The sequence below is a fragment of the Perca flavescens genome, unplaced genomic scaffold, assembly GCF_004354835.1.
Source record: "Perca flavescens isolate YP-PL-M2 unplaced genomic scaffold, PFLA_1.0 EPR50_1.1_unplaced_scaf_40, whole genome shotgun sequence".
NCBI classification, from domain to species: Eukaryota; Metazoa; Chordata; class Actinopteri; order Perciformes; family Percidae; genus Perca; species Perca flavescens.
The window spans coordinates 25,559-39,774 of record NW_021166692.1 but is presented as its reverse complement, the minus strand read 5'-3'; the positions used below and the strand labels follow the sequence as shown (position 1 = coordinate 39,774).

The following is a 14,216-nucleotide window of genomic DNA, read 5'->3' as shown; positions in this document are numbered from 1 at the left end:
CTGTAGTTTATTTACATGTGTTGTCTTATCGTTGCGTGCTGTGGTTTAAGTACATGTGTTGTCTTATCGTTGCGTGCTGTGGTTTATTTACATGTGTTGTCTTATCGTTGTGTGCTGTGGTTTATTTACATGTGTTGTCTTATCGTTGCGTGCTGTGGTTTATTTACATGTGTTGTCTTATTGTTGCTTGCTTTGGGCTATTTACATGTGTTGTCTTATCGTTGCGTGCTGTGGTTTATTTACATGTGTTGTCTTATCGTTGCATGCTGTGGTTTATTTACATGTTTTGTCTTATCGTTGCATGCTGTGGTTTATTTACATGTGTTGTCTTATCGTTGCATGCTGTAGTTTATTTACACGTGTTGTCTTATTGTTGCCTACTGTGGTTTATTTACACGTGTTGTCTCATCGTTGCATGCTGTGGTTTATTTACACGTGTTGTCTTATCGTTGTGTGCTGTGGTTTATTTACATGTGTTGTCTTATCGTTGTGTGCTGTGGTTTATTTACAGGTGTTGTCTTATCGTTGTGTGCTGTGGTTTATTTACATGTGTTGTCTTATCGTTGTGTGCTGTGGTTTATTTACACGTGTTGTCTTATCGTTGCGTGCTGTGGTTTATTTACATGTGTTGTCTTATCGTTGTGTGCTGTGGTTTATTTACATGTGTTGTCTTATCGTTGTGGGCTGTGGTTTATTTACACGTGTTGTCTTATCGTTGTGTGCTGTGGTTTATTTACACGTGTTGTCTTATCGTTGTGTGCTGTGGTTTATTTACACGTGTTGTCTTATCGTTGGGTGCTGTGGTTCATTTACATGTGTTGTCTTATCGTTGCGTGCTGTGGTTTATGTACATGTGTTGTCTTATCATTGTGTGCTGTGGTTTATTTACATGTGTTGTCTTATCGTTGCGTGCTGTGGTTTATTTACACGTGTTGTCTCATCGTTGCGTTCTGTGGTTTATTTACACGTGTTGTCTTATTGTTGCGTGCTGTGGTTTATTTACACGTGTTGTCTTATCGTTGTGTGCTGTGGTTTATTTACATGTGTTGTCTTATCGTTGTGTGCTGTGGTTTATTTACAGGTGTTGTCTTATCGTTGTGTGCTGTGGTTTATTTACATGTGTGGTCTTATTGTTGCGTGCTGTGGTTTATTTACATGTGTTGTCTTATCGTTGCCTGCTGTGGTTTATTTACACGTGTTGTCTTATCGTTGCATGCTGTGGTTTATTTACATGTGTTGTCTTATTGTTGCGTGCTGTGGTTTATTTACATTTGTTGTCTTATCGTTGCGTGCTGTGGTTTATTTACATGTGTTGTCTTATCGTTGCGTGCTGTGGTTTATTTACATGTGTTGTCTTATAGTTGCATGCTGTCGTTTATTTACATGTGTTGTCTTATCGTTGCATGCTGTGGTTTATTTACACGTGTTGTCTTATTGTTGCGTGCTGTGGTTTAAGTACATGTGTTGTCTTATCGTTGCGTGCTGTGGTTTATTTACATGTGTTGTCTTATCGTTGTGTGCTGTGGTTTATTTACATGTGTTGTCTTATCGTTGCGTGCTGTGGTTTATTTACACGTGTTGTCTTATCGTTGCATGCTGTGGTTTATTTACACGTGTTGTCTTATTGTTGCGTACTGTGGTTTATTTACACGTGTTGTCTTATCGTTGCGTGCTGTGGTTTATTTACATGTGTTGTCTTATCGTTGCGTGCTGTGGTTTATTTACATGTGTTGTCTTATCGTTGCATGCTGTGGTTTATTTACATGTGTTGTCTTATCGTTGTGTGCTGTGGTTTATTTACGTGTTGTCTTATCGTTGTGTGCTGTGGTTTATGTACATGTGTTGTCTTATCGTTGCGTGCTGTGGTTTATTTACATGTGTTGTCTTATCGTTGTGTGCTGTGGTTTATTTACATGTGTTGTCTTATCCTTGCGTGCTGTGGTTTATTTACACGTGTTATCTTATCGTTGCGTTCTGTGGTTTATTTACACGTGTTGTCTTATTGTTGCGTGCTGTGGTTTATTTACATGTGTTGTCTTATCCTTGCGTGCTGTGGTTTATTTACAAGTGTTGTCTTATCGTTGCGTTCTGTGGTTTATTTACACGTGTTGTCTTATTGTTGCGTGCTGTGGTTTATTTACATGTGTTGTCTTATCGTTGTATACTGTGGTTTATTTACACGTGTTGTCTTATCGTTGTGTGCTGTGGTTTATTTACACGTGTTGTCTTATCGTTGTGTGCTGTGGTTTATTTACACGTGTTGTCTTATCGTTGTGTGCTGTGGTTTATTTATTTGTCTTATCGTGTTGTGGTTTATTTATCGTTGTCTTATGTGTGCTGTGGTTTATTTACGTGTTGTCTTATCGTTGTGTGCTGTGGTTTATTTACACGTGTTGTCTTATCGTTGTGTGCTGTGGATTATTTACACGTGTTGTCTTATCGTTGTGTGCTGTGGTTTATTTACATGTGTTGTCTTATCGTTGTGTGCTGTGGTTTATTTACATGTGTTGTCTTATCGTTGCATGCTGTGGTTTATTTACACGTGTTGTCTTATCTGCATGCTGTGGTTTATTTACGTGTTGTCTTATCGTTGCATGCTGTGGTTTATTTACATGTGTTGTCTTATCGTTGTGTGCTGTGGTTTATTTACATGTGTTGTCTTATCGTTGTGTGCTGTGGTTTATTTACATGTGTTGTCTTATCGTTGTGTGCTGTGGTTTATTTACATGTGTTGTCTTCATCGTTGCGTGCTGTGGTTTATTTACATGTGTTGTCTTATTATTGCGTACTGTGGTTTATTTACATGTGTTGTCTCATCTTTGCGTGCTGTGGATTATTTACACTTGTTGTCTTATTGTTGCATGCTGTGGTTTATTTACACGTGTTGTCTTATCGTTGTGTGCTGTGGTTTATTTACATGTGTTGTCTTATCGTTGTGTGCTGTGGTTTATTTACATGTGTTGTCTTATCGTTGTGTGCTGTGGTTCATTTACATGTGTTGTCTCATCGTTGCGTGCTGTGGTTTATTTACATGTGTTGTCTTATTGTTGCGTGCTGTGGTTTATTTACATGTGTTGTCTCATCTTTGCGTGCTGTGGTTTATTTACACTTGTTGTCTTATTGTTGCGTGCTGTGGTTTATTTACATGTGTTGTCTTATCGTTGCATGCTGTGGTTTATTTACATGTGTTGTCTTATTGTTGCGTGCTGTGGTTTATTTACATGTGTTGTCTTATCGTTGCGTGCTGTGGTTTATTTACATGTGTTGTCTTATCGTTGCGTGCTGTGGTTTATTTACATGTGTTGTCTTATCGTTGCGTGCTGTGGTTTATTTACATGTGTTGTCTTATCGTTGCGTGCTGTGGTTTATTTACATGTGTTGTCTTATCGTTGTGTGCTGTGGTTTATTTACATGTGTTGTCTTATCGTTGTGTGCTGTGGTTTATTTACATGTGTTGTCTTATCATTGTGTGCTGTGGTTTATTTACAGGTGTTGTCTTATCGTTGTGTGCTGTGGTTTATTTACATGTGTTGTCTTATCGTTTAGTGCTGTGGTTTATTTACAGGTGTTGTCTTATCGTTGTGTGCTGTGGTTTATTTACACGTGTTGTCTTATCGTTGTGTGCTGTGGTTTATTTACACGTGTTGTCTTATCGTTGTGTGCTGTGGTTTATTTACATGTGTTGTCTTATCGTTGGGTGCTGTGGTTTATTTACATGTGTTGTCTTATCGTTGCGTGCTGTGGTTTATTTACATGTGTTGTCTGTTGTGCTGTGGTTTATTTACACGTGTTGTCTCATGTTGTGGTTTATTTACACGTGTTGTCTTATTGTTGCGTGCTGTGGTTTATTTACACGTGTTGTCTTATCGTTGTGTGCTGTGGTTTATTTACGTGTGTTGTCTTATCGTTGTGTGCTGTGGTTTATTTACAGGTGTTGTCTTATCGTTGTGTGCTGTGGTTTATTTACATGTGTTGTCTTATTGTTGCGTGCTGTGGTTTATTTACATGTGTTGTCTTATCGTTGCCTGCTGTGGTTTATTTACATGTGTTGTCTTATCGTTGCATGCTGTGGTTTATTTACATGTGTTGTCTTATTGTTGCGTGCTGTGGTTTATTTACATTTGTTGTCTTATCGTTGCGTGCTGTGGTTTATTTACATGTGTTGTCTTATCGTTGCGTGCTGTGGTTTATTTACATGTGTTGTCTTATAGTTGCTATCTGTCGTTTATTTACATGTGTTGTCTTATCGTTGCGTGCTGTGGTTTATTTACATGTTGTCTTATTGTTGCGTGCTGTGGTTTATTTACATGTGTTGTCTTATCGTTGCGTGCTGTGGTTTATTTACATGTGTTGTCTTATCGTTGTGTGCTGTGGTTTATTTACATGTGTTGTCTTATCGTTGTGTGCTGTGGTTTATTTACATGTTGTCTTATTGTTGCGTGCTATGGTTTATTTACATGTGTTGTCTTATCGTTGCGTGCTGTGGTTTATTTACATGTGTTGTCTTATCGTTGCGTGCTGTGGTTTATTTACATGTGTTGTTTTATTGTTGCGTGCTGTGGTTTATTTACATGTGTTGTCTTATCGTTGTGTGCTGTGGTTTATTTACATGTTGTCTTATTGTTGCGTGCTGTGGTTTATTTACACGTGTTGTCTTATTGTTGCATGCTGTGGTTTATTTACACGTGTTGTCTTATCGTTGCATGCTGTGGTTTATTTACACGTGTTGTCTTATCGTTGCATGCTGTGGTTTATTTACACGTGTTGTCTTATCGTTGCATGCTGTGGTTTATTTACACGTGTTGTCTTATTGTTGCGTGTTTGTATACGAACTGCAGGCTGCATGCGTTCGCATGTTACACTAACATCAAAAGACATCAGAGGAGTTATCAAGTGATACGATGTTAAGACAATAAAGTTATTATATTACAAAAGTTACAACTTTTTTTGTTTCGTGCATTTCTGACTTACAGTATTTCTTTAAAAAATATCACTTTATTCAAAACATTGTGACTTTGACAGAATTACATTTCTTATGTATACATATCCCAAATATGAAGACACAATTTGAAAAAACATCTACCAGGCTTTACTACACTCTTAGAAATCGCTGTAGATTTAGCAGCACAGTACTGTAAAAACCTACAGTACAACACCATATTTCTTCATTACAGTAAAGTACTTCATTTTATGTTGCATTGTGGGTAATTTTGATGATGCGGGAATATTTTACAGTATTTACAGTACTTGCTGTAACCTGGCTGTAATATGCCATGGCAATAATACAGCATTGCTGTAAAAAAACGACTCCTGATGTCAGTTACTCGGACAGAACACCAACTGGACCCAGATACTGAAGGAGAAGCCTTGCTAGTGTGCGACGTTTTAAAGTTTTGGTAAGTTTGGTTTATTTTATGTATTTCATGCTAACTTTTATCATAATGTTTCATGATTATACGCTCAAGTGTAACGTTACCACAACATTGTTATTTTTTATAGTGTGGGGTGCACTGGGCATCCTAACGTTGCGATATCCTCACACAGAGTCATTTTTCTAGCTAAACTTGTGACTTTAGTGTGGATAGTAAGTGGCTATTCTCTGAACATATTGTTCTTTTTTTCTCTGTACAAAATACCCTTACATTTGTTCATACTAACTTGTTACAGTTAACGTTACGTTAAGCAGACATGGAGGCACATCAGATGACCAGACAGACACCCCCACCCTCATTATGATGGTAAGTAAAACACAATCCCTTTATAATGGGATCCCGTCAGTTCCTTCCATTTATGCATCAAAATAGTAATAATATACAGTATGTGTCTGATTTCTTGCAGGAAAAATGTGAATGTTGTCAAGGACAGGAAAATGTTGAAAATTTAAAAAAATGTTTTAATAAAATTATTTTTTAAATTAAGAACATTGTTTGGATTGTCTTTTGATTTGTATGTGTTATTCTGAAGTATACCTTATTAGTAGTACAATATTAGTAGCTGGAGATTATTATATATATATATAATATCTTATAATAATATACATATATATATATATATATATATATATATATATATATATATATATTTAAGAGGAGAGAGAGAGAGACAGAGAGGAGAGAGAGAGAGAGAGAGAGAGACAGAGAGGAGAGAGAGACAGAGACAGACAGAGAGGAGAGAGAGACAGAGAGAGAGAGACAGAGAGAGAGACAGACAGAGAGGAGAGAGAGACAGAGAGAGAGACAGAGAGGAGAGAGAGAGAGAGAGAGAGAGAGAGAGGAGAGAGAGAGAGAGAGAGACAGAGAGAGAGACAGAGAGAGAGAGAGAGAGAGAGAGAGACAGAGAGAGAGAGAGAGAGACAGATCCAGATCTCAAGGAAACACATGCGGCTTCACATTAGGAACACATAGATTAGACCACTGTACACATTACAATTATTTAGGACTGAAAATAAGTTCCACTGGAAGTTTTACCCCAGCGATAATGGAGCTGAGAGAGAAAGCACGCAGGGCATTTTATGCAATAAAAAGTCAAATCTACATTAAAATCCCAATTAGAATCTGGCTCAAACTATTTGAATCTGTAATAGAACCAATTCTCCTCTACGGTAGTGAGGTGTGGGGTCCTATTTCCTACCAGAATTCTGCCCATTGGGACAAAAACCCAGTTGAAACCCTGCATCTAGAGTTCTGTAAAAGCATCCTACAGATGCACAGAAAAACCACCAACAACGCCTGCAGAGCTGAATTAGGCCAATTCCCTTTATTCATCAAAATTCAAAAACGTGCAATCAAATATTGGCTCCATCTAAAAAACAGTGACCCCCACTCCTACCAGCAGAAAGCCCTGCAACACCAAGAGCTGAGCAAAGAGAAGAGTCCCCTCACTCAGCTGGTCCTGATGCTCAGGTCAGTTCCTGACCCGGTTCTGCCTCAGGACCAGTCTGGGAACCAACCAATCAGAGTTAACCAAGTTATAACACAACAGAAACTAAACTACATCACCAACTGGAACACACAAACAGAAGCACAAAGCAAAATGCAGTGCTACCTGTCCCTAAAGAGAGAGTACAGTGTGGCAGACTACCTGACCACAGTGACTGATACCAAACTAAGAACTACGTTGACCAAGTACAGACTCAGTGAGCACAGCCTGGCCATCGAGACAGGCCGATACAAACAACAATGGCTGCCCAAAGAGGAGCGCTTCTGCCAGCTGTGCAAGAGAGACAAAGTCGAGACAGAGCTGCACTTCCTGACAGAATGCACAGAGCTGCAGCCAATCAGAACTCAATATTTCCCCAAATTCAAACACAAACACCCGACATTTGACCAAATAACCAACATCAATAAAATGCCGATCCTGCTGGGAGAACAGCCAGAGAGCTGCAGTCTTGCAGCAGAATATGTCTTTACCTGCCACACTCTGAGGAACAGTGAGTGACCCCCCCCCCCCCCCCCACACACACACACACACACACAGATATACACACATATACACACACACACAAAGACACACAGACACACACACACACACACACCTGTAATATTCTTGTGTTCATGTTGTTGCTGATATCATCAGTGTTGTTCATATTGTTACATTGTGTTGACATGATTGTAGCTTTTATACGAATGTTGACTTAATGTTTACTGTCTGCATCCTGCTGGACTACTGGATGTTAATGTGGAACATGTTTCACTGTTTATGTGCTTTAGCAATACTGTATGTCAATATGGTCATGCTAATAAAGCTCTTTGAATTGAATTGAATTGACAGAGAGGAGAGACAGAGAGAGAGACAGAGAGAGAGACAGAGAGGAGAGAGAGAGAGAGACAGAGAGGAGAGAGAGAGAGAGAGAGAGAGAGAGAGAGAGAGAGACAGAGAGGAGAGACAGAGAGAGAGACAGAGAGAGAGACAGAGAGGAGAGAGAGAGAGAGACAGAGAGGAGACAGAGAGAGAGACAGAGAGAGAGAGAGAGAGAGAGACTTTATTTGAGAGAAATTAGGCTGTTTTACAGGAGGAGGACAGTCAGTCAATCCTCCTCCTCCACACAAATTGGGCTCCTTCTTTTGAGAAAGTGGTTGCCAATGGTTACGGGGATGACGTTTGAGGACAGCCACCTATAAACAGGTTCAGATGGTTGGTATATTAGACTGGTTGGAGAGACCTTAATGTCCAGATAGATAAAAAAATCAAAAACAAATATCAAAACCCTAACCCTAACCCCTCAGCCTACTTGTCTTTGTCCTTGTATAATCTAACCCTAAATAAATAAATAAACTAATTAAATTAATGAATAAAAGCCTCTGAAAATATTTTGATTTTATTCTGAAGATATTCTGATTTTATTCTGAAGATATTCTGATTTTATTCTGAAGATATTCTGATTTTATTCTGAAGATATTCTGATTTTATTCTGATTTTATTCTGAAGATATTCTGATTTTATTCTGAAGATATTCTGATTTTATTCTGATTTTATTCTGAAGATATTTTGATTTTATTCTGAAGATATTCTGATTTTATTCTGAAGATATTCTGATTTTATTCTGAAGATATTCTGATTTTATTCTGAAGATATTCTGATTTTATTCTGATTTTATTCTGAAGATATTCTGATTTTATTCTGAAGATATTCTGATTTTATTCTGATTTTATTCTGAAGATATTTTGATTTTATTCTGAAGATATTCTGATTTTATTCTGAAGATATTCTGATTTTATTCTGAAGATATTCTGATTTTATTCTGAAGATATTCTGATTTTATTCTGATTTTATTCTGACGATATTCTGATTTTATTCTGATTTTATTCTGATTTTATTCTGATTTTATTTGGAAAATATTCTGATTTTATTCTGATTTTATTTGGAAAATATTCTGATTTTATTCTGATTTTATTTGGAAAATATTTTCACTTTATTCTTAAAATTATTTTTATTTCGTTCTCAAAATGATGATGAATTTTTTAGAAAACAACATAAATATCCTGTATTTTTAATATGTTAATATACTACAGTCATGTATTGTTCTAATCTAATCTAATAAAACACCACCGCCATCTAGCGTAAGAATGTACGCGTTACGTCGCCGACGTAGAGCGTGGATGGTGGAGAGCAAGGCGTCCGTGACGTCACTGCGTTCACCCCGACGTAACTGACGTTGGACTTCTGAACTGCACACACCGGCGCTGGGAAGTTAGCAAGCCAGTTGAGCACGAGTTTGAACCAAACACTGCGGTTTAATAAGGTATGCACGTGAAGACGTATGCTTCCAGTTTGCGTGTTTACTTTGTAACATGTTATGAAGTGCTTTTAACTTATTGAAGACACTTGTAAATAGCAGCTAACACTGCACGAGCTAACTTAACTTGCTAATCTCTGCACGCCCTCCGATGGGACCCTTTGCTCCAGACTCCACGCATAAAAGCGACCTATTTATCTTTGGTTTGCGTATAAACTAGGTACTAAAAGGAGTTGAGACTATATTGGCACATGTTCCGACTGTGGACAGATGTTCTGGGCAATTCGGCATGTGAATAATGCATCTTGCAAAACGCGGTTTGAATTAATAGTCGTGTTTTTATGTTCGTCACTGTGGTCGCTGCCACTGACGTCAACGTCCTTTATAGTGGTATTTAGTACACCATATTAAAGTGGGGCTATTTTTACATGCAGCAGCTGTAAGGTGTCCACATGTATGGTTTATAGAGAATACAGCCGTGCCGAATTACCTAGTATACTCACACACATGTGTTCTTAATTCACAGGTAATGTTGTCACCTAAAACATACACTACAAACTAGAATAGGATACAATGCCTTTTTATTGTCATTATACACATGTACGACGAGATTAAAAGCAACTATATTTGTTAGTTCTTTGAGCTATATACATATATAAAAATATAAAGAGAGATATGTTTTTTATGTACAGTGTGACATGCAGTGTGAAATAATGATATTGCACTGTAATGGAATTGTAAAGAATTGTCGATATTATCAGTAATATCGTTGAAGTATTAAATATTAAATCTTAAATATTGCACAGTAGTGTGGGTAGAAGAGAGTCCGGATGGTTGGGGGTAAGACCGTGAAGTCAGTGTGAGTTCAAACTGCCTTTTTAAAAAGTCTACTTAAATCTCCTTAAAATGTATTTATCTGCTTGGGAAAGAGATAATCTTATTGTTTTTTTACCCAGGGCACTATTTGACGTTCCTTTAAATTCTATTTAAAGGAACACGCCGACTTATTGGGACTTTATCTTATTCACTGTAACCCCCAGAGTTAGACTAGTCCATACATACCCTTCTCATCTCTTATTGGGTCTTTATCTTATTCACTGTAACCCCCAGAGTTAGACTAGTCCATACATACCCTTCTCATCTCTTATTGGGACTTTATCTTATTCACCGTAACCCCCAGAGTTAGACTAGTCCATACATACCCTTCTCATCTCTTATTGGGACTTTATCTTATTCACTGTAACCCCCAGAGTTAGACTAGTCCATACATACCCTTCTCATCTCTTATTGGTCCTTTATCTTATTCACTGTAACCCCCAGAGTTAGACTAGTCCATACATACCCTTCTCATCTCCGTGCGTGCTGTAACGCTGTCTGACGGCTCCAGCATTAGCTTAGCCTAGCACAGATCCTGCAGGTAACTGGTTCCAACTAGCCTAGCTTAGCACAGATCCTGCAGGTAACTGGTTCCAACTAGCCTAGCTTAGCACAGATCCTGCAGGTGACTGGTTCCAACTAGCCTAGCTTAGCACAGATCCTGCAGGTAACTGGTTCCAACTAGCCTACTGCTCCGAATTGTGACAAAATAATGCCAACATGTTCCTATTTACATGTTGTGATTTGTAGAGTCACAGCGTGTACAAAAAACAACGTAACATGAGACACAGCCATCTTCTAACGGTAAACAAACCTGGAACTATATTCTCAGACCGGCTTGCTGCGAGCATATCACTCCGCCCAAGTACTATATTCTTCCGCCTGAGAATATAGTTCCTGGTTTGTTTACTGTTAGAAGATGGCTGTGTCTCATGTTGTTTTTAGTGACTCTACAAATCACAACATGTAAATAGGAACATGTTGGTGTTATTTTGTCACTTATTCGGAGCAGTAGGCTAGTTGGAACCATTCACCTGCAGGATCTGTGCTAAGCTAAGCTAATGCTGGAGTCGTCATACAGCCTTACAGCACGCACGGAGATGAGAAGGGTATGTATGGACTAGTCTAACTCTGGGGGTTACAGTGAATGAGCTAAATTCCCAATAAGTCGGCGTGTTCCTTTAAGTGTACAATGTAAGCGTTGTGAATCGATGTCTCAATGTGCAGGGCTTTGTATTAAGAGATTCCACAGTGCAATGCTTCACCTGACACTATGTCTCAAAGTTTAATCTAAAGCTGCAAAGATTAGTTATCAACTGTTAAATCAATCGTTTAATTATTTTGATAATCGGTTTGAGTTGATTTTTTTTTTTTTAATGAAAAACTGTTAAAGGAACATGTCACTGTTTTTTTTTAAATAGGGTTAATTACTGTCTGCCTTAGATTTAGAGAGGTGGGCAAACGCATTTTAGTCCCAGTGCATGCACTGTCTTGGTCCGGCTGCGCCGCCGTTAGCTTAGCTTAGCGTAGTGAATGGAATCCTATGTTGCCGTTAGCATGTCGCGAGTTAAAGTGAGCCAACGTGGAAATTGCAATACAAACCCAAAGCCATGTCATAGAATCCAATCGGGACAAAAGCATGTCGTCCCGAACTCTCTTTCTGTCTCTGTTTCTCTCTGTCTCTCTTTCTGTCTGTCTCTCTCTCTCTCTCTCTTTCTGTCTCTGTTTCTCTCTGTCTCTCTTTCTGTCTCTGTTTCTCTCTGTCTCTCTCTCTCTGTCTCTCTCTCTCTCTCTGTCTGTCTCTCTCTCTCTCTCGGTGTCTCTCTCTCTCTGTCTGTCTCTCTCTCTTTCTGTCTCTCTCTCTCTCTCTCTCTCTCTCTCTCTCTCTGTCTCTCTCTCTGTCTCTCTCTCTCTCTCTCTCTCTCTCTCTGTCTCTCTCTGTGTCTCTCTGTCTCTCTCTCTGTCTGTCTCTCTCTCTGTCTCTCTCTCTCTCTCTCTCTCTCTCTCTCTCTCTCTGTCTCTCTCTCTCTCTCTGTCTCTCTCTCTCTCTCTCTCTGTCTATCTAATCGGGACAGCATCACATGGCCCCCCACCCTAATGTCTGTCTCTCTCTCCCCAGGTCAGCATGGCTCTCACACAGGTCTCCTCCAACAAATGTGCTGGAGGCTTCCAGAAGGTGTTCGAACACGAAAGGTAAAGATCTCAGCCGAACCTTCACTGTGTGCCCAATAGGGGACCCTCAAACACACCTGTGGAGGTAGGGGATCAGGTCTGCAGCATTTTGGGCCTTTTCTGCACCAAGTTATGCTGTTGCAGATTGAGAATATCACGCGTGTATCGGGATGTTATTTGAATAGGCAGTGATTCTCAAATGGGGGTACGTGTCCCCCTAGGGGTAATCTGGAGGACTGCAGGGGGTACGTGTCCCCCTAGGGGTACTCTGGAGGACTGCAGGGGGGTACGTGTCCCCTAGGGGTACTCTGGAGGACTACAGGGGTATGTGTCCCCTAGGGGTAGTCTGGAGGACTGCAGGGGGTACGTGTCCCCTAGGGGTAATCTGGAGGACTGTAGGGGGTATGTGTCCCCTAGGGGTACTCTGGAGGACTGCAGGGGGTACGTGTCCCCCTAGGGGTACTCTGGAGGACTACAGGGCGTATGTGTCCCCCTAGGAGTAGTCTGGAGGACTGCAGGGGGTACGTGTCCCCCTAGGGGTAATCTGGAGGACTGTAGGGGGTATGTGTCCCCCTAGGGGTACTGTGGAGGACTGCAGGGGGTACCTGTCCCCCTAGGGGTACTCTAGAGGACTACAGGGGGTACGTGTCCCCCTAGGGGTACTCTAGAGGACTACAGGGGGTACGTGTCCCCCTAGGGGTCCTCTGGAGGACTGCAGGGGGTACGTGTCCCACTAGGGGTACTCTAGAGGACTACAGGGGGTACGTGTCCCCCTAGGGGTCCTCTGGAGGACTGCAGGGGGTACGTGTCCCACTAGGGGTACTCTAGAGGACTACAGGGGGTACAGGTTCAGTGCCAAGGCTGTAGTTACTTCTACTCTTTCTTTTCTTAGTTTTTGTGGCAGTTTTTGAAATTTGTCACCTTTTTTTTTTTTTTTTTTTATTTGATGGTTTTTGTCGCTTATTTGAATTTTTTTGTCTTTTTTTGTCGCCATATTCTTGCCTTCCTTCTTTCTTTCTTTCTTTCTTTCTTTCGTCTTTTTCATAAGTTTTTGTCTCCTTTTCTTCATCAGCATTTAAATGTTGTCCAGGTCCAAGGCTGTGGTTTTAGTAAATCTGTCTCTGACATCGCTGTACTCTTCCTCTCTAGAGAGACTGGTTAGAGACACATACACACACACACACACACACACACACACACACACACACACACACACACACACACACGATATCACGTTGCGCGATATTATACCGGAAGTCTCGCGATAATTACGCAATATTTTGTTTACGTTGCATCCCGCCCGACATTGGAGATGGCCCGATACCACTTTTTTGCTTCCCGATACCGATTCCGATACCTGAACTTGAGTATCGGCCGATACCGAGTACCGATCCGATACCAGTTATGTTTTAACATAATATACTACTATCCCTGTATAGATGTGATATGATGTATAACAGCTGTATACTACTATCTCTGTATAGATGTGATATGATGTATAACAGCTGTATACTACTATCTCTGTATAGATGTGATATGATGTATAACAGCTGTATACTACTATCCCTGTATAGATGTGATATGATGTATAACAGCTGTATACTACTATCCCTGTATAGATGTGATATGATGTATAACAGCTGTATACTACTATCTCTGTATGGATGTGATATGATGTATAACAGCTGTATACTACTATCTCTGTATGGATGTGATATGATGTATAACAGCTGTATACTACTATCCCTGTATAGATGTGATATGATGTATAACAGCTGTATACTACTATCTCTGTATGGATGTGATATGATGTATAACAGCTGTATACTACTATCCCTGTATGGATGTGATATGATGTATAACAGCTGTATACTACTATCTCTGTATAGATGTGATATGATGTATAACAGCTGTATACTACTATCCCTGTATG

The 14,216-nt window shown here is 39.7% G+C and overlaps 1 protein-coding gene across 1 annotated transcript in view; it reads left to right on the top strand.

Moving 5' to 3' along the window:
* Nucleotides 1-9,115: 9,115 nt before the first annotated feature.
* esd (esterase D/formylglutathione hydrolase) overlaps nt 9,116-14,216 on the top strand; it is a gene marked incomplete at its 3' end in the record, with an annotated part of 22,706 nt that continues 17,605 nt past the window's right edge. Inside the window, exons 1-2 of the mRNA XM_028572697.1 lie at nt 9,116-9,241; nt 12,231-12,304. Coding sequence (XP_028428498.1) covers nt 12,237-12,304 — 68 coding nt within the window. The remainder of the gene's footprint in view (nt 9,242-12,230; nt 12,305-14,216) is intronic.